This window comes from Salvelinus sp. IW2-2015, linkage group LG4q.1:29 (genome assembly GCF_002910315.2).
Source record: "Salvelinus sp. IW2-2015 linkage group LG4q.1:29, ASM291031v2, whole genome shotgun sequence".
Taxonomy (NCBI): Eukaryota; Metazoa; Chordata; class Actinopteri; order Salmoniformes; family Salmonidae; genus Salvelinus; species Salvelinus sp. IW2-2015.
Window position 1 is genome coordinate 68,216,779 of NC_036842.1, and position 20,762 is coordinate 68,237,540.

General features: G+C 45.4%; 1 protein-coding gene across 1 annotated transcript in view; it reads left to right on the top strand.

Annotated features, from left to right (window-relative positions):
* Nucleotides 1-20,762, top strand: part of LOC111960987 (talin-2-like) — a 132,362-nt gene that overhangs the window by 108,539 nt on the left and 3,061 nt on the right. The window contains exons 38-56 of the mRNA XM_070439726.1: nt 453-588; nt 674-775; nt 883-1,053; nt 1,246-1,392; nt 2,195-2,296; nt 2,416-2,535; nt 4,224-4,370; nt 12,348-12,514; nt 12,788-12,971; nt 13,418-13,543; nt 14,180-14,296; nt 14,919-15,104; nt 15,605-15,712; nt 15,823-15,928; nt 17,525-17,649; nt 19,697-19,822; nt 19,910-19,972; nt 20,115-20,297; nt 20,400-20,525. Coding sequence (XP_070295827.1) covers nt 453-588; nt 674-775; nt 883-1,053; nt 1,246-1,392; nt 2,195-2,296; nt 2,416-2,535; nt 4,224-4,370; nt 12,348-12,514; nt 12,788-12,971; nt 13,418-13,543; nt 14,180-14,296; nt 14,919-15,104; nt 15,605-15,712; nt 15,823-15,928; nt 17,525-17,649; nt 19,697-19,822; nt 19,910-19,972; nt 20,115-20,297; nt 20,400-20,525 — 2,542 coding nt within the window. The remainder of the gene's footprint in view (nt 1-452; nt 589-673; nt 776-882; nt 1,054-1,245; nt 1,393-2,194; nt 2,297-2,415; nt 2,536-4,223; nt 4,371-12,347; nt 12,515-12,787; nt 12,972-13,417; nt 13,544-14,179; nt 14,297-14,918; nt 15,105-15,604; nt 15,713-15,822; nt 15,929-17,524; nt 17,650-19,696; nt 19,823-19,909; nt 19,973-20,114; nt 20,298-20,399; nt 20,526-20,762) is intronic.

Consider the following 20,762-nt stretch of genomic DNA (forward strand, 5'->3'; position numbering starts at 1 on the left):
TGGGTAGCCAGGCAAATTGAGACCCTGGGTGAGGGGGAGTTCAGCTATCTTTGAGTAACTGTCGGTTCGACTGAGCAGTGAGTTGACATGTCATTTATGGTGGTTGGGTTTCCCCCTCCCATGTAATAGGAAGAGGAATGCTCTAGGGCACTGATAAAGATGAGTAGGCAGTGTTCCGTGGAGGATCTGCTGGTGCTGCTTAGACAGATTTCTTATACTTAGAAAGACCCTCCTGCTGTGTTGAATAGAAGTGTCTTCCCTCATTATCTCTCACACAGAGTAAACTGTCCCTTAGCTTCAGAACATTTTGCATCTGGTCAACCTCTAGAGACCATGTTCGCAAAAAGTGTACCTAGTATACATGATTTTCCTTCTTTGAGGTGTGATACTGCATTAATAACCTGCTTGTAGAAGTACTACCTTGTTCCTATTTATCATGATACTGTTGGTAGGGACAAGGCGCCAGGGCAGAGAGAGTGTGACTTCTCCATTGATAACATCAACAAGTGTATCCGGGACATCGAGCAGGCTTCTCTAGCTGCTGTGGGCCAGAGCCTACAGGGATGTAGGGATGACATATCTTTGGAAGTAAGTTTGAACTGTCAAATCATCACTATAATTGCTTTTTGTTCATTTTCATTTTCCCCATCGTAATTCTATGCTGCCCCCTTAGGCTTTGCAGGAGCAGCTGACATCATCGGTGCAGGAGATTGGACATCTCATCGATCCTATCAGTACTGCAGCCAGGGGTGAAGCTGCCCAGCTGGGACACAAGGTACTAGTCTGGGACCATCCCCCTATAGGGAGAAAGTCCTGTCTCCTAGATCCACTCCTCTTATTCAATCTGTGTCTCATACTGTTACATGATACTGTTTCTCCCAGGTGACGCAGCTGGCCAGCTACTTTGAGCCCCTCATCGTGGCGTCTGTTGGCCTGGCCTCTAAGATCGTCGACCAGCAGCAGCAGATGAACATCCTGGACCAGACTAAGACCCTGTCAGAGTCCGCCCTGCAGATGCTCTACGCAGCCAAGGAGGGAGGTGGAAACCCTAAGGTAATGTTACTGTACAACACAGGGCACAGAGGCCATGCTTGAGCAATGGAGCAAAACTTAATTAGTATAGATTTGTGTGCACCTCGTTCCACAATCTATCGTATTGCTTCTTGTAGTTGCATAGCCATGTGTATTGTTATGATGAAGATCTTTGAGTTTCACGATGCTCTGGTGTGTTTACTGCGTGTCCAGGCGGCCCACACCCACGACGCCATATCAGAGGCTGCCCAGCTGATGAAGGAGGCTGTGGAAGACATCATGGTGACGCTGAACGAGGCGGCCAGTGAGGGCGGCATGGTGGGAGGCATGGTGGAGGCTATCGCTGAGGCCATGGGCAGGGTGAGTGGGGCTGGTGTCCTGTACAGTAGGGTGTGTAGTACTGTATAGTAGTAGTGTGTATGTGTGTACATGTGCGTGTACAGTATATCACAGGAAGTCGGTGGCACCTTAATTGGAAAGAATGGGCTCGTGGTAATGACTGGAGCGGAATAGTGGAATGGTATCAAATACGTCAAACACGTGGTTTCCAGGTGTTTGATACCATTCCATTTGCTCTGTTCCGTACATTATTATGAGCCGTTCTCCCCTCAGCAGCCTTCACTGGTGTATATGTGCATGTGTACTGTGGCCACAAGCAGCTCAGGAGTAGAGCTCTGCTGAGAACACTCATCTCTTCCTACTGCTTTAAGATGACTCCACCACGGTGGGCGGGCAGAGAAACATCCTCTAACTGACACTCATTAGTGAGATGGATGGGAAGTGTCAGGTCCCGGCCTCAGAGCTGTCGGCTGTCACTCATCCACTGGCTGTCACCCTCCGTCTCCTAAGATCTGTCACAGACTTGATAATAATAAATTATGCCTGCATTCTTGATTGGCTGAATGCTTCTATCAGAAGTTGTTCTCTATATGTTTCCAGCCCTTTGAATTCGATTTCTGTTACTGCATAGAAAATAACACATTGAGCGGCCTTATGTGGATATCTGCATTCTGCAACATATTTATGCATAGAGTTCATTGAATAAAGAAAAGCTTTATTCAAATGTGTGGTAGATGCTTGGTTGATATTCATATGTGTAGATTATGTACAGTAAGTAGCTAGGTTGAATATATTAAAATGAGTCGTGCTTTTCCCTCTGCAGTTGGATGAGGGCACTACCCCTGAACCAGAAGGATCCTTTGTGGATTACCAGACCACCATGGTGAAATACTCCAAGGCCATCGCCATCACAACTCAGGAGATGGTGAGCACAAACAACTACCCCCTAAATATGCAATGTAGCCTTATAGATGTACCTCTTCATCATTTCTGAAATAACTAAATCACAGTCATGTTATGACCTTGTTTTGACTGTGTCCCCAGATGACTAAGTCAGTGACGTGTCCAGAGGAGCTGGGTGGCCTGGCCTCTCAGGTGACTGTAGACTACAGCCAGTTAGCCCACCAAGGGCGCCTGGCAGCTGCCACCGCAGAACCAGAAGAGGTGAGAGGTCAAGTGGCGCCTGTGGGTGCACTGTCAAAGCAGGATACTGTTAAAATATGGGATCATTAGGGCCTCCCGGGTGGCGCAGTGGTCTAAGGCACTGCCACCAGAGACTCTGGGTTCGAGCCCAGGCTCTGTCGCAGCCGGCCGCGACCAGGAGGCCCATGGGGCGGCGCACAATTGGCCCAGCGTTGTCGGGGTTAGGGAGGGTTTGGCCGGCAGGGATATCCTTGTCTCATCACGCACTAGCGACTCCTGTGGCGTGCCGGGTGCAGTGCACGCTGACCAGGACGCTAGGTGTACGGTGTTTCCTCCAACACATTGGTGCGGCTGGCTTCCGGGTTGGATGCGCGCTGTGTTAAGAAGCAGTGTGGCTTGCTTGGGACGCATGGCTCTCGACCTTCGACTCTCCCGAGTCCATGCGGGAGTTGTAGTGATGAGACAAGACAGTAACTACTAACAATTGGATACCACGAAATTGGGGAGAAAAAGGGGGTAAACAAAAAAAATAGTTAAATATAAAATATGGGATCATTTGTCTGTGGTGCCCCTATGGGCATGCCCAATGGGAGATTCTTAATTGGTTTGCTCAACTCCTCCGTCCTCCTTCCCCTTCCTTGGTCCTCGTCTCCTTTTGAAAAAGGTCAAAGGGAGGGGAGGAAATGTGGAAACAAATGTGCATGTATGAAATGACTCTCCTTCACTCGCATGGCATCGTGCAAATGACGTTTACAGGGGTGGAATCCCAAATTAAATGTGTAAAGTAGTAAAAGGAAATGTAGCTAGACAGTTCATAAATAAAAGGATAAGTAGCTTATTGTTTTTAAATATGTGCATGCTTTTCTTCTACAAGTAAACAACAGCTGATTCAAAGGTGGTGTGGCGGATCTAAAAAATCTTCCACAAAGGCCTCAGGTGATTCTTTTGTGCTTCCCCGGCAGGAGGAGGCTATTGAGGAGACCAGGACTCTCCTTTGTTTGCCTAAAAACAAATTGACACTCTCCTTGACCCCTCAACCACTTACCGGGGTCACAGAGGAGAGAGGATGGAGGAGTCGAGGAGAGGACAGTCTTTTGCCCAAATGAGAATCTCTCTTGTCTTTATACAGCAACTTATCAAAAGAGATTTGATATGCATGAGATTTGCATATGCTTAGAAAATATGCAGAGATGTCACACGGCGGATGGCATTCTTTGTTATGATGCATCTTCCTTGAGGCTGTACTCGATAGTTTGAGATCAAACTCTGGAATATATTTCCAGCTCTCAAACCTCATTCTCTCTGTTGCTGCACCCACATAGCCTCGTCTCTGAGAGGGAGACCGCTATCTATATTATGTGTGAAGAGATAGCCTAATAACCACACACACTTATCAATTCTCTTTACATAACTGGATACTGGAAACCCTTGTTACCATAGCGACATTGTACCCCTCCAAGCCTAAAAGCCTATAGTGATGCTGGTAATGAATTCACACCCACCCATTCATTTCTGTGTCAGGAAATTAAAGGTGTACTACCATCAATCGCTCTCAGGTGCTGGAAATCAGTTTTTACCCAGCAGCCTGATAAGAGGCAGTCAGTCAGTCGAGGACATTATGAGACATAGTCTGCTGTGTGAAGGGAGGCAGGGAGTGAGTGAGATGGCTCTGTAATACTGATGGACTGGCTGTCTGACTGTGCTTGCAGGTGGGCTTCCAGATCAAGACGCGGGTCCAGGAGCTGGGCCATGGATGTATCTACCTGGTTCAGAAGGCTGGCGCCCTGCAAATGAGCCCCACTGACAGCTTCTCCAAGAGGGAGCTCATTGAGTGTGCCCGTGCCGTCACTGAGAAGGTAGGCTGGGAACGGGGCTGATTTAGTGGAATTATTTGCCTGAACCTTGTGGTAAATTGTGCTAACTTTGTAGTCTTTAGGTTTAATTTATTTGCACCAAAGAAAATAAGCGATAAACAACAATACAGATTTAAAAAAAAAAATATATATATATATACAGTATATACAGTTGAAGTCGGAAGTTTACATACACCTTAGCCAAATATATTTAAACTCAGTTTTTCACAATTCCTGACATTTAATCCTAGTAAAAATGCCCTGTCTTAGGTCAGTTAGGATCACCACTTTATTTTAAGAATGTGAAATGTCAGAATAATAGTAGAGAATGATTTATTTCAGCTTTTATTTCTTTCATTCTATTCCCAGTGGGTCAGAAGATTACATACACTCAATTAATATTTGGTAGCATTGCCTTTAAATTGTTTAACTTGGGTCAAACGTTTCCAACAATAAGTTGGGTGAATTTTGGCCCATTCCTCCTGACAGAGCTGGTGTAACTGAGTCAGGTTTGTAGGCCTACTTGCTCACATGCTTTTTCAGTTCTGCCCAAATATTTTCTATAGGATTGAGGTCAGGGCTTTGTGATGGCCACTCCAATACATTGACTTTGTTGTCCTGAAGTCATTTTGCCACAACTTTGGAAGTATGCTTGGGGTCATTGTCCATTTGGAAGACCCATTTGCGACCAAGCTTTAACTTCCTGACTGATGTTGCTTCAATGTATCCACATAATTTCCCTTCATCATGATGCCATCTATTTTGTGAAGTGCACCAGTCCTTCCTGCAGCAAAACACCCCCACAACATGATGCTCCCACCCCTGTGCCTCACGGTTGGGATGGTGTTCTTCAGCTTGCAAGCATCCCCCTTTTTCCTCCAAACATAATGATGGTCATTATGGCCAAGCAGTTCTTTTTTTGTTTCATCAGACCAGAGGACATTTCTTCAAAAAGTGCGATCTTGGTCCCCATGTGCAGTTGCAAACCGTAGTCTGGCTTTTTATGGTGGTTTTGGAGCAGTGGCTTCTTCCTTGCTGAGCGGCCTTTCAGGTTATTTCGATATAGGACTCGATTTACTGTGGATATAGATACTTTTGTACCCGTTTCCTCCAGCATCTTCACAAGGTCCTTTGCTGTTGTTCTGGGATTGATTTGCACTTTTCTCACCAAAGTACGTTCATCTCTAGGAGACAGAATGCGTCTCCTTCCTGAGCAGTATGATGGCTGCGTGGTCCCATGGTGTTTATACTTGCATACTATTGTTTGTACAGATGAACGTGGTACCTTCAGGCGTTTGGAAATTGCTCCCAAGGATGAACCAGACTTGTGGAGGTCTAAAAAAAATTAGAATAATAAAATATTTAAAAAATCTGAGGTCTTGGCTGATTTCTTTTGATTTTCCCATGATGTCAAGCAAAGAGGCACTGAGTTTGAAGGTAGGCTTTGAAATACATCCACAGGTACACCTCCAATTGACTCAAATGATGTCAATTAGCCTGTTAGAAACTTCTTAAGCCGTGACATAATTATCTGGAATTTTCCAAGCTGTTTAAAGGCACAGTCAACTTCGTGTATGTAAACTTCTGACCCACTGGAATTGTGATACAGTGAATTATATTGTCTGTAAACAATTGTTGGAAAAATTCCTTGTGTCATGCACAAAGTAGATGTCTTAACCGACTTGCCAAAACTATAGTTTGTTAACAAGAAATTTGTGGAGTAGTTGAAAAACAAGTTTTAATGACTCCAATCTAAGTGTATGTAAACCTCTGACTTCAACTGTATACATATAAAACGGTGTGCAGGTGTTGTTGGAAGCCCAAGGGCTTGTATAAAAACCCCACCACAAAAAAACGATATACAATACAAAAATAAAAAAGGTTTGTTTAAACAAATGAATTGATCAGCAATCACAAAAAATGTAACAGTATATGTTTTGTTTAGATGTGTGTGTGTGAGAGTTAGGCTATATGGAGGAGATTACTGACTAGTTTGGTTCATCAGGCTGACCCCTAGTCTTCGCTTGAAGTTATTGAGGGATGATGAGGTTTTAGCAATGTGATGATAAGAATTGTAGAGTATGGTACCTCAGTCAATTCTCTATCAGACACAATGTTAGGTGCGGCAGTGGGGAGGGTGAAGGTTATCACAGTGTCTTATGTTATACAGATGGATTTCAGAATTAACCTGGAAGAATCCATTGAAAGGTAAACTTTCTGGGAGGTATGAGTATCTGTAGATGAAAATGCATAACTGGTGTAAATTGATGAAGAGTTTCTTCAACAGGCCAGGTAATTAGAAGAGGCAAATGTATTTTGTATGATGAGTCATTTGTGTATGTTTCTTAAAAAAATAAAATAAAAACTTTATTTAACTAGGCAAGTCAGTTAAGAACAAATTCTTATTTACAATGACGGCCAAACCCGGACAATGCTGGGCCAATTGTGCGCTGCCCCATGGGACTCCCAATCACAGCCGGATGTGATGCAGCCTGGATTCGAAACAGGAACTGCAGTGACGCCTCTTGCACTGAGATGCACTGCCTTAGACCACTGCGCCACTCAGGAGCCTTAGGTAAAAGGCATACAGTATGTACTGGCCCAGACAATATTACAGTAAATGAGATATGGGTAAATTAAGCTATAGTAAAGAGTTAGGAAGCAAGCCTGATGTTGTTATCTGAATGCCCAAAAATATATTTCAGTTGATTTGTTCTGCACCTTGGCTTTTGTTACTGCATTTGAACATTACTAGGCTTCGAGTAAGTTAGGATTTCTACTTTAAGTGAAAGAGAATGTAATTCCCTTGAATGGTAGTTGCTTACTGTGTTCTGGGTCTGATGCCGGTAGCAGAATCACTAAGGGGTTTTTGTGAAGAAAGAGTCCAGGTGTGAATGTCGTTTTGGTGTCAGGGGAATAGGTGAGAATCGGCTCCAAGGATAATGGATTGTTATAATAGAGCGTTCTCCACTGTGCCTGAAAAACCTTGTCCCCCTGAGCCCTCTGGCTGGGGGAAGAACTGGGGGAGTGAGTAAAGCAGACCTACATTATTAACTGTTATATTTGCTATGTGTTGTATTACGTTAACAACTTGTGCTGTACAGTAGCCGTGAAGATGATTATCAATTCAGTGCTTTAGTTCGTGTTCTCATGGTTACACTTCCTGTACATAGTGAAATTAGGCCAGTTAGTCCTTTCTGTGACCCTACCACTAGCAGAAGATATCGCTGGTTTTCAATGAGTCTGTATTAGAATTTCTCTCCTCCCTCACAGCATGATTTCATTTAAGACTCATTTCAGACATGAATAATTTGTGGCCTCGTGCGTGTGGGGAGCTGAACCTTGAGGTGCCTCATTTGAATGCTTCTCTCATGGCTTTTCGTTTGTGAGGGGCTGCAGAGGTCTGTCTGTCTGTCTGGATTAGGAAGGATAGAGAGCACTGTGTGATGCAGCGTCCAGAGTCATTAGTTTAATGCATTTGTGCAGCAGTAGGCTCAGGGCTAATACACGGTTCCCCCGCTCTCTCCTGCTGCTAGCTCCCTGCTCAGTCCAGCTCTCTCAGATTGCCTCACAGTCAGCCCTCCCATTACCTTGATTCACATCTTGATTTGAATGCAAATGGGAAGCTTTAATCAAATGACGATTTCACCAACACATTATTTGGTGATGGGGGATCATGTACTGTAAGCCTTGGATCCTGAATGGTGGTTGTCATTCACAGATAATATCAGATGATATGCCACAGCTCCTTTATTTTCTCGTAACAACATAATAAGGTCAGAGTGAATGATTTCTCTATGATCATGCTGTGTTTGGATGTTTATTGAGAAAGATCCGGAGATGCTGCTGTTAATTCACACCACTCTCTCACTTCAGTATCTTACCTAGTCATTTTCAGATCAAATTTTTGCTCTTTTTGTAGCTTTGGCAACTATGTGTGTGTTTTTCTATACCTGTTCGCTCGTCTCCCTGTAGGCTTTACAGACGCTCCCCACCACTTGGCTTCAACCCTTCTAATTTAGTGTACCCTTCACGCACAACCCATGTGGAATTCCGGGTCTCTGGCAGCGTTTGAAACTGCCGATCTGTGGTCAAGAACGCCAAGTTCATCTCAGCCTATGCTGAGAGAACACTGCTACTCCAGCAGCTCTTTGTTCATCTGCCTGTTTTCTCTCATAGTCTGAGAGCATCTGATCGTCGCAGTGGTGGCACAGGCCTACTCATTTCTCCTAAGTGGAGATTTTCTCTTTTCTCCCTCTCTCACCTGTCCATCTCGTTTCAATTCCATGCTGTCACTGTCACTTGTCCACTCAAGCTTAATATTATTGTCATCTATTGCCCACCAGGTTCCATTGGAGAGTTCCTCAATGAGCTTGACATCTTGATAAGCTAATTTCCTGACGATGGCTCACCGCTCTTCGTACTTGGCAACTTCAACCTCCCAACGTCTGCCTGCGATGTTCTCACTCTTTCCCAATCCCCTCCAACTCACAAGGCAGGCAATACGCTTGACCTCATCTTTACTAGAGGCTGCTCACCTACTAATCTCACTGCAATCCCCCTCCAGGTCTCTGATCACTACTTTGTTTCCTTTTCTGTCTCCCTATTCTCCAGCCTAAACCACTCAGCCCCTACCCAGATGGTCATGCGCCATCGCAATATTCTCTCTCTCCTCTTCTATCCTATCATCTCTCCCTTCTGCTAAATCTATCTCTCTCCTGTCTCCTGATTCTGCCTCTTCGGCCCGACTCTCCTCCCTTTCCGTATCCTATGACTCACACTGTTCCCTTTCCTCCCGGACGGCTCGGCCATCCCCTCCTGCTCCGTGGCGAAATGACTCATTGTGTGCTTACAGAACAGGCCTGCGGGCAGCTGAGCAAAAATGGAGGAAAAATAAACTTCCGAAGAACCTATCATCCTTTCACTCCCTCCTCTCTACCTTCTCTTCCTCTGTATCCACTGCTAAAGCTACTTTCTACCACTCTACATTTCAAGCTTCTTCTTCTAACCCTAGGAAACTCTTTTCCACCTTCTCCTCCCTCCTTAATCCTCCACCCACTCCCTTCTCCCTCTGCGGACGACTTTGTCAACCACTTTGAAAAGAAGGTTGAGGACATCTGCTCCTTATTCATTCAGCCTATTGAGTCCACTGGTCTCACTCACACAGAACTACCCTACGCCTTGACCTCTTTCTGCTCTCTCTAAATTACATCCTGCGACTAGTGAGATCTGGCCACCCGACAACCTGCCCACTTGACCCCATCCCCTCCTCCCTTCTCCAGACCATCTCTGGAGACCTTTTCCCATTCCTTACTTCCCTCATCAACTCATCACTGACCACTGGCTGTGTCCCCTCTGACTTCAAAATAGCCCAAGTCGCGGTTCTAGGTCCTCTCCTCTTCTCTCTATACACCAAGTCACCCGGGATCTGTCATATCCTCACATGGTCTCTCCTATCATTGCTATGCAGATGACACTCAACTACTTCCCTCCCCCCCCCCCCCCCCTTTCTGACTTCCAGGTGACGACATGCATCTCTGCGTGCTTGGCAGATACAGTTGAAGTTGGAAGTTTACATACACTTAGGTTTGGAGTCATTAAAACTTGTTTTTCAACCACTCTACAAATTTCTTGTTAACAAACTATAGTTTTGGCAAGTCGGTTAGGACATCTACTTTGTGCATGACACAAGTAATTTTTTTGTTTACAGACAGCTTATTTCACTTATAATTCACTATCACAATTCCAGTGGGTCAGAAGTTTACATACACTAAGTTGACTGTGCCTTTAAACAGCACATGATCTTAGAATATGAGCTTAGAAGATTCTGATAGGCTAATTAACATCATTTGAGTCAATTGGAGGTGTACCTGTGGATGTATTTCAAGGCCTACCTTCAAACTCAGTGCCTCTTTGCTTGATATCATGGAAAAATCAAAAGAAACCAGCCAAGACCTGAGAAAATAAATTGCAGACCTTCACAAGTCTGGTCCATCCTTGGGAGCAATTTCCAAACGCCTGAAGGTACCACGTTCATTTGTACAAACAATAGTACACAAGTATAAACACCATGGGACCACGCAGCCGTCATACCGCTCAAGAAAGAGACGCGTTCTGTCTGCAAGAGATGAACGTACTTTGGTGCAAAAAGTGCAAATCAATCCCAGAACAACAGCAAAGGACCTTGTGAAGATGCTGGAGGAAACCGGTACAAAAGTATCCATATCCACAGTAAAACAAATCCTATCTCGACATAATCTGAAAGGCTGCTCAGCAAGGAAGAAGCCACTGCTCCAAAACCGCCATAAAAAGCCAGACTACGGTTTGCAACTGCACATGGGGACAAGGATCATACTTTTTGGAGAAATGTACTCTGATCTGATGAAACAAAAATAGAACTGTTTGGCCATAATAACCGTCGTTATGTTTGGAGGAAAAAGGGGGATGCTTTCAAGCCGAAGAACACCATCCCAACCGTGAAGCACAGGGGTGGATTCATCATGTTGTGGGGGTGCTTTGCTGCAGGAGGGGCTGGTGCACTTCACAAAATAGATGGCATCATGAGAAAGGAAAATGACGTGGATATATTGAAGCAACATCTCAAGACATCAGTCAGGAAGTTAAAGCTTGTTTGCAAATGGGTCTTCCAAATGGACAATGACCCCAAGCATACTTCCAAAGTTGTGGCAAAATGGCTTAAGAATAACTAAGTCAAGGTATTGGAGTGGCCATCACAAAGCCCTGACCTCAATCCTATAGAAAATGTGTGGGCAGAACTGAAAAAACGTGTGCAAGCAAGGAGGCCTGCAAGCCTGACTCAGTTACACCAGCTGTCAGGAGGAATGGGCCAAAATTCACCCAATTTTTTTGTGGGAAGCTTGTGGAAGGCTACCCAAAATGTTTGACCCAAGGTAAACAATTTAAAGGCACAAACACTCAATTAGTATATGTAAACTTCTGACCCACTGGGAATGTGATGAAAGAAAAAAAGCTGAAATAAATCATTCTTTCTACTATTATTCTGACATTTCACATTCTTAAAATAGTGGTGATCCTAACTGACCTAAGACAGGGAATTTTTTACTAGGATTACATGTCAGGAATTGTGAAAAACTGAGTTCAAATGTATTTGACTAAGGTTTATGAAAAACTTCCGACTTCAACTGTATCTCAACTTGGATGTCGGCCAACCAACCCTAGCTCAACCTTGACAAGACAGAGCTGCTCTTCCTCCCGGGGAATGCCTGCCCGCTCAAAGACCTCTCCATCATGGTTGACAATTTCAGTGTCGTCCTCCCAGAGTGCAAAGAACCTAGGCGTGACCCTGAACAACACCCTGTCGTTCTCTGCAAACATCAAAGCAGTGTCTCGCTTCTGCAGGTTCATGATCTACAACATCCGTGGAGTACAACCCTACCTCACACAAGTCCTAATCCAGGCACTTGTCCTCATCTGGACTACTGCAACTCGCTGTTGGCTGGGCTCCCCGGTTGTGCCATAAAACCCCTGCAACTTATCCAGAACGCTGCAGCCCGCCTGGTTTTCAACCTTCCCAAGTTCTCCCATATCACCCGGCTCCTCTGAACCCTCCACTGACTTCCAGTCGAAGCTTACATCAAGCACAAGACCATGGTGCTTACCTACGGAACAGCAAGAGGAACTGCCCCTCCCTACTTCAGGCTATGCTCAAACCCTACACCCAACCTGAGTACTCTGTTCTGCCACCTCTGGTCTTTTGGCCCTCCCACCCCTACGGGAGGACAGCAAAGTCCCTGCCCATCTTCCGAAAACATCTGATACCATACCTCTTCAAACAGTATCTTAAATAATCCTCCTCATCTCGACCTTCCCCCCCAAACCCTCCCATCCCTTTCTAGTTCTGACTCTACTGCCGCTACTTTGAGGAAAAATTGTCTTTCTAAATGACTAAAAAGTAATCGTGTGTATGTTGCTTCCCATGTATGTCTGTCTGTCATGCAGGTTGCCATGGTGCTGTCTGCTCTGCAGGCAGGTAACAAAGGTACTCAGGCCTGCATCACAGCAGCTAGTGCTGTCTCTGGCATCATCGCGGACCTCGACACCACCATCATGTTCGCTTCGGCCGGAACACTCAACCCCGAGAATGAAGAGACCTTCGCTGACCACAGGTGAGACTAGAGCAGGTCACAGTAATGAGGTGAACACTATTCTGTTGAGGAGATTACCTTGGGCCAAACTCATTATGTCCACAGAAACCACAAGTCAAGTAGAGGTGAATGAAGGAATGGATGGACTTTGACCTCATACAAGATGTCTTTCTTTTAAGGAAAGGGACTGTCTCTTCCCATGAACTGCATGTGTATGACTATAGAATGTTCAATTTAATAAATCTTTATTTATACCAATAGGTGTTTGACAAGCTGTTGTGTGGTGTCCCTCAGGGAGAGCATTCTGAAGACAGCCAAGGCTCTGGTGGAGGACACTAAGCTGTTGGTGTCTGGGGCAGCGTCCAGTCAGGACAGACTGGCCCAGGCTGCCCAGTCCTCAGTCAAGACCATCACCATGCTCACTGACGTGGTCAAACTTGGAGCCACCAGCATGGGCTCTGACGACCCAGAGACTCAGGTAATACACTGACCACACCCTGTTGGATTGAAATGACATAAATGTAACGCTACAACAATCTTTCATTCTAAATTCATAAATCTGTCGTATTAAATCTGATAAATCTGTCGTATTTCTATATGTCTACATATTTATATTACATACCTCTAAGTAGTCCAATAGCGATTTAACATGTGTGCCCATGTATTCTATAAAGGTCATCCTGATAGACTTGTACTGTTCTGTTAGTCTGTCATTCTGTCTAGCCATTCTGTAATCAGGCCTTTTGACACACAAATTTCTTCCCTGTGTATCTCCCCTCCATTCTATCAGAAGTAGCATAACTCCAGGTAGAAGTGATAAGGCCAGGCTCTGTTAAATGCTTTACCTCAGGTAGGCCTGATAAACCCATACTCTGTCCATTGTGTTGTATTAATATGGTCTCTCTCTCCCCTCCCTCCCCTAAGGTGGTCCTCATTAATGCGGTGAGAGACGTGGCCAAGGCTCTAGCTGAGCTCATCAGCGCCACCAAGTGTGCTTCAGGCAAGCCAGCTGACGACCCGTCCATGTATCAGCTGAAGAGTGCTGCCAAGGTACTGTAAGACATACACTGCTCTAACATAGAGAATATCACACGGAATGTTACACACTTTGGAGTGTCTATTTGTCTATTCAGCCACCCTTGTTTTACAGAAATGAAGCTTCAGTATAAGGAGATGCAGATCATATCTATACAAGATGCTGTCTCTGTGTCATGGCAGTATGTTCTACAAGAAACACAAATGGTGCTATTTCCAGAAGGATATGACAGTACCCTTATCACTGTGTGTGTGTGTGTGTGTGTGTGTGTGTGTGTGTGTGTGTGTGTGCCAGTATCACCGAGATGGGTATCAGGGTATGTGTGTGACTCATGCTTGTCACAGGGGGTGTGTACTCTGAGCAATCTGTGATCACCACTGTGACTAGGACTAGAGGCTCCTTATGTCCCAAACTCTGTGGAGAGAGAGCCACTGACTAGGGCTTTAACTGAAGCCCAGCCAAACCTTGCTTCAAGGTTTTTTCCTCCTGGTCTGAAATGTGTATATTATTGTCCTTCTTTACTGTTGGCGGGCTGTCTACTGAGACCCCATTCTGGTCCCTGGTGCTAGGGGGAGACAACTCTACCTGCTGGCCTGACTCTCTGTGTTCAGTAAGTGTCATCCTCACATCTCTCTCTTTATATCTGACAGGTGATGGTTACCAACGTGACATCCCTGCTGAAGACTGTGAAGGCTGTGGAGGATGAGGCTACTCGCGGGACGAGGGCACTGGAGGCCACCATTGAGTGCATCAAACAGGAGTTGACAGTAAGATGCCCTGAAAGTCTCCCCTTGCCACTCTGTACTAGTGGTATATCATAGAGGAGACACAGGCTGCCAGGCTGGTTAAAGACAGGGTGGTGTGCCGGTGTACTGAATGCTGTACCTAAGTGTTTTTACTCAACCTTAAACTCTCTGATATCTAGTCCACCTTTGCCCCTCCTCCACAAAGCCCTGCAGTCTTCTCGTTGCTCTTATCAGGGATTGTGTTGCGGACACAGGGGAAAAGAGAGCCAGAAATGTTAATCAGCTTGTTTTTCTAGTGATTTACTGCTAATCCTTATCAGTGTACCCTCAGGACCACAACAGGCGTTACCTAGGCTGCAGCGACGAAATCCAAATCAAACACAGCCCACTTAGCTCATAATTACAGTGGCATCAATAACACTAGGACATTTGTCCACCTCACTTGTTTTCTTTAACAGTGGTCGTGAGCCCGGGCTGACTGTTGACAGTTCAAGACTAACAATGATAAAGGCCAGGAGCATTTTCTGGTCAGGTCATATGGTCAGAAAAACTCCTGTCTGTAGTAATGATGCACCAACCTGTGAATGAAAGTAGGTCAACCAAAGTGGCTGTAGTCACAGTGACTCATGCTGTGTGTGCACAGGTGTTCCAGTCCAAGGACGTCCCCGAAAAGTTGACCACACCGGAAGAGTTCATCCGCATGACAAAGGGCATCACCACGGCAACGGCCAAGGCTGTGGCAGCAGGAAACTCTGCCCAGCAGGAGCACGTCATCGCCACGGCCAACCTGAGCCGGAAAGCCATATCTGATATGCTGACCACCTGCAAGGTGATAATCCACCCCAGCTTTGCCAACTCCGGCCTCACATCCTCTCACTGACACCACATCACTCCCATACTGCCGCTTTGCCAGGGAAAACATGAAAGCAGGGCAGCAGGGGCTGGTTTAAATGGCTGGTGTAACTCACACTGTTCAATGTCACTCAGTCTGGAATGTTAGTCATGAAGACCTTCAGGCGCATCACAAAAGTGGGCTTACAGCAGTGAACTGACCGGGGAAAAAAGGAGGAAAAGGCTTATGGCGATCTTAACGAAATGACTTTTGCTGCCCCACCTATCACTGCTGTAGCAATGCAGTAGCGATATTAAGGCTGTAGTTCTATACAGGAGAGCCTAGTGGTCTTCAGCATACCTTTTAGACACCTTTTATATTACTTTGACTTGATAGTCAATATCATTAGGCAGAGAACCTTATTTTCTGCAAATAATATATAAACATCCACTCCATTGTATGTTTTTATGTTGTTGTGTTGTCTTGCTCCCCTCTAGCAAGCGGCCTGTCATCCAAAGGTGAGTGAGGAGGTGAGGAATAAGGCCCTGCGCTACGGGTCAGAGTGCACCACTGGATACATCAACCTGCTGGAGCAAGTATTGCTGGTGAGATGGAGAATACAGTACATCACACAGACAACACCTACCTTCTGTTAGCTTGGCCTGATAACATGTGGCTCCATGATTGTTGTGTGCGTGTCTGTCTGTCTGTCCAGGTGCTCCAGAAGCCCACAGCGGACCAGAGGCAGCAGCTGGCGGTACACTCCAAGTGCGTGGCGGGGTGTGTGACAGAGCTCATCCAGACGGCTGAGGCCATGAAGGGTGAGGCTGCCACACACACATTCACCTAGAGAAGCATAGTTAGACCAGACTACAGCATATTGCAGAGACCCAGTATATCATTCTGACAATTTATTCAAACAGTAGCACACAATGTAAATTAGTTTAGGGATGTTTTCTTCCCAGGGCGTATAATGGCTTTGTGTGAGTAGAATATTCACAATAATGAAAATACCAAAACCACCCCATTTATCCACAGGTTATGTAGACAGATAATATAGAACATTTGCTGTAAAGTGGGCCTAACATCCTGAGTCATTGCAATGTAAATTGTCAACATATTAGTTCAGTAGATTGGCTATCACATGTATGTATACCAGGAATGTGTCCTCCAGAAGCCCTGCTGCCTGCCGTCCATATCTCTGACAGGACTAATATATTGTGTTTGGGTGAGAATTGGATCCCAGCGTACAGCCAACGACCCACTGGGGCTATCCATTTCACATGTCTAATGCCTCTTGTTTTCCCTCTCTCTTTCATGCCTCAGATGGAGGTAAGGGAGAGATGGGGGTGTTTGGTTCCTGCCGATCACCGTTCACTCAGGCATATAGGGGAGCTAGAGGGGAGGGGGATTGGAGGGAGGGGTACTGAATAGATTTCCCCAAGGTTCAACATAATCTGGAAAAACATCATTCCATCTGCTTTTCCAAGCTGTTCCCAAACAGTCCCGTTTTATGGCCACTTTAAAACCTATAAAGAGTGACAATGATCCATCGAAAGTACACTTCTTCAAACTCTTATTTAACCTTATTTAACATTGAGGCATTATAATCACTATCAATTGATCAATCAAATGTATTTATAAAGCGCTTTTTACATCAGCAGTTGTCACAAAGTGCTTATACAGAAACCCAACTTAAAACCCCAAAGAGCACGCAATGCAGATGTAGAAGCACGGTGTCTAGGAAAAACTCCCTAGAAAGGCATGAACCTACAGTAGGATGAATCCTAGTGAGGAACAAGGCTCTGAGAGGTTACCAGTCTTCTTCTGGCTGTGCCGGGTGGAGATTATAAGAGTACATGGCCTTTAAGGTCGTATCATTCTTCAAGATGTTCAAACGTTCATAGATGACCCGCAGGGTCAAATAATAATCACAGTGCTTATAGAGGGTGCAACAGGTCAGTACCTCAGGAGTAAATGTCAGTTGGCTTTTCATAGCCGAGCATTCAGAGGTCAAGACAGTAGGTTCGGGAGGGGCAGACAGACCCTAGCCCCCCGGCACATACCTAGACTATTACAGCATAGATACTGGAGACTAAGACAGGGGGTCAGGGGTCACTGTTGCCCAGTCTATCGACAGAACTCGGCAGAGTGGAAAACTTGCATGGTAGATCTGCTTGGCATTGTATGTTCAGAGGTATAATTCTTGTTATCATTGCATGTGTGGAGTTGTGTTTGTGTGTTCTAAATTGGCTGGTTGGTGGCATTTTTATAGAAAGGGCATAAGTGAAGTGGCATTGTCTGAACTGGTGAACTGCCTTGGTGGTGTATGCTTTATTTTATATTTGTGTCTGTGTTAAGAGTTGTAGGATTAGTATAATGTGTTGGGATTATTACCTCTCGGTGGTGTGGTTTAGGGTCAGAATGGGTGGACCCTGAGGACCCCACTGTCATCGCTGAGACTGAGCTGCTGGGAGCGGCAGCCTCCATCGAAGCAGCAGCCAAGAAACTGGAGCAGTTGAAACCCAGAGCCAAGCCCAAGGTAGGCCTGCCAGTCCCCTTCTCAACCACCTCCAACCCCTCCCTCCACACCTCCCAGAACAGACCTCCACCACAGAACACACCTGTCTACTAACCTATCTACTCACTCATCAGGAACGCTACCTGGGCCAAAGATAACAGAAGTTCACATTGACTTTGAAGTACAGTAATCTGTTAGTCTCAGAGCTGCTTTTAGAGGTTGTGATATGTTGGCAGGGAATAGGAGTATTGTGTGAACTGTAGCCTAAACGATGCTGACTCAAGACAGCCTACTTGTGTGGTCTGTGAGCTCGCAAAATGTTGATATATTTACGTCTGTTAGAAGGTTTTGTTTGGGGAGCAATCTGGTGTTTTTAGAGAGAATCTGTAGAGCCGTGTTGCCAGGAGACAATTACATTACTGAGACCTGAAGCTTATGTTGGAATGAGTTCACATTTGTGATGATCTGTCTGAAGCCTATTGGAGGAAAGGTCATCCTCCTTGTTGAACCCATTTCATTTGTTTTATTGCAGCATTCTTTTATTTTTACACTAAAATGAGAGGGGCCTTTCTCAGTCCACGGTATTCATCCACTTCATGGAGTGATATTGAACAAACCAACGTAACTTCTCTGAGCGCACGCCAGTGTACAGGTACAGCTGTAGATTGGACCTCAGATCCTCCCAATACTCTTCCTTCTCTCCCTGTAGTGCTCTTCGGTCTACTTGTTTTGTTTCTTTGGTTGATCAGATCTGGTCCCTCTCTCCAGCTCTCTGGTGCACAACTAAACATGGCTGGAGAACCTCCTGTTTTCATTAGAAACTTCCTGATGGCCTTCCGGTTCAGGTTTCAGCAGGGCCCAGTGTTTATAAGATGGAGATGTAGGGTGGTTGGCTTCTTTAGGATGGCAGTATCTGTCTGCCCTCTAGTGATCTGTTAAAAATGGTGCATACTTTCTGCTTCCACAAAGCAGAGAGGCGGGGCAAAGATTTAGAGATCTTTTTTTCCAATGAAAAATTATTGAAACAATGAAACAATCATTCTTACCAGCTACAGTATACTATGTGTACTACTATATCATGCAAGGTGTAGATTTACTTAGACCTCAAAATATCAAGCCCACAGTACACCGTGTGAAAGGGACACCGTTTAAAACATCTAAACCATGATGAGGTACTGTCTTACTGATTATCTACAACCCCTGCTGTTCACCTTCTGCTCCCTCCTTTCATCCTTCCCTCTCTGTGCCCCTTCTCCCCTCCCCAGCATGCTTCACTCTCCCTCCATTCTCTTGAGTTGTAGACCTGGAAGCCTTCTCTGCAGGCCTCTGTCTGATATGTTTGATATATTAGGTTGTTATTCAGTCCAACTATATATCAAACATATTCCTACAGTGTCCCGCCCTGTCTCCAGCCACGTGTCCCTTGTGTGTTGGTTCTGCTGGCATGATCTATGGTCACTGACTGGTGTAGTCTACTGAGACAGGAATGACATTATTTGTAATTCATTATCCTTTTAGAATGGGTGTTTCTCTACTGTATGAATCTTGCGAAATGTTTGGTTTGGATTTTCCAACAGCAAACAGTATTTGAAGATCTGTTGGAAGGATTCCCCATTATGAAATGTGTTGGTGGATGTGATTGGCCAGTTACTCAACATAGCACCATAAAACAACCAATGGAGTTTGTCTTATTGCCACAAGATGTCGCCCTAAGTGCATTTCCATTGTTAAATGTGTGGTTTTGCCATAGAGATAGATAGAGAACTCATATTTGTATCTGTGGCATTATAGTGTCTGTGACAGCATGGGCATTTCCATTCTGAAATAGTAAATTTTCTTCTTTACTATTGGCTGATCCCTCCTGATGACCTGGTCTGGCCCAGACCTAGTTCACTGATTTAATCTGGTATTGTGATCAGGGTCACCAGGAGGGATCAACCAATGAAGTTGGAAGTCCCACCGAGTTGACTACATTAAAATGGTGGAAGCCCTCAAGGGCGCTGCCCATACTAACACATCCTTTTGGCCACTAGAGGCCACTATCATTCTCTATGGGTTTTGCTTTCAGCAAGCAGATGAGACGCTGGACTTTGAGGAGCAGATCCTGGAGGCAGCTAAATCCATCGCTGCAGCCACCAGTGCCCTGGTGAAGTCTGCTTCTGCAGCCCAGAGAGAGTTGGTGGCACAGGGCAAGGTCAGCTACAACTGTTTTAGAATAATCAGTGTCTGAATGTAACCTCAGCAAAAAACAGTACTGTATTTCTCTCACTCTACTCTCCAGGTAGGATCCATTCTTGCCAATGCTGTGGATGATGGCCAGTGGTCTCAGGGTCTCGTATCTGCTGTGAGTTCCCATCATTGTTTCTTTTTTTATGTAGTATTATGACAGAACTTTACTGTGAAACTGTGCATGGGGAATCAGCCTCATATCTACTGAGTTGTCTGTCTGAGGCAGTACCCTGATGTATGGTTGCTGTTCCCTGTAGGCTCGGATGGTGGCGGCAGCTACCAGTAACCTGTGTGAGGCGGCCAATGCCTCTGTGCAGGGCCACGCCAGTGAGGAGAAGCTCATCTCTTCAGCCAAGCAGGTGGCAGCCTCGACAGCTCAGCTCCTAGTGGCCTGTAAGGTCAAAGCTCAACCGGACTCCGAGGCCATGAGGAGACTGCAGGTATAACCCTACTAAACACAACCCACTGGTTTCCACTGCTGTCTCTCTGACTTCACCTCTACACACTATGATGGCATTAACCAAGGGTTTTGTCTCCATAAGGCTGCTGGGAACGCGGTCAAGCGGGCATCAGACAACCTGGTGAAGGCGGCTCAGAAAGCTGCCTTTGATAAAGCTGATGACCACAGTGTGGTGGTCAAGACCAAGTTCGTGGGTGGCATTGCTCAGGTGAGATTTCAGAGTTTAGATTCAAAATGTTACTTTGTGCATTTTCCACCTCTACCTCCTCAACTGTTCCCAGCTTTAACGTTGCTTTCACATTCAAACATTTTCCTCTCTAACGGTTCTGAAATTGAGGTAGGCCACTACAGTATGACTGAATCACACATCGGCTGCATTTAAAATCTGTGGTTGAGCAGGCATCCGCAGCTCCCTCAAGATCAAGTCACGAAGAGTTCCTTTGCC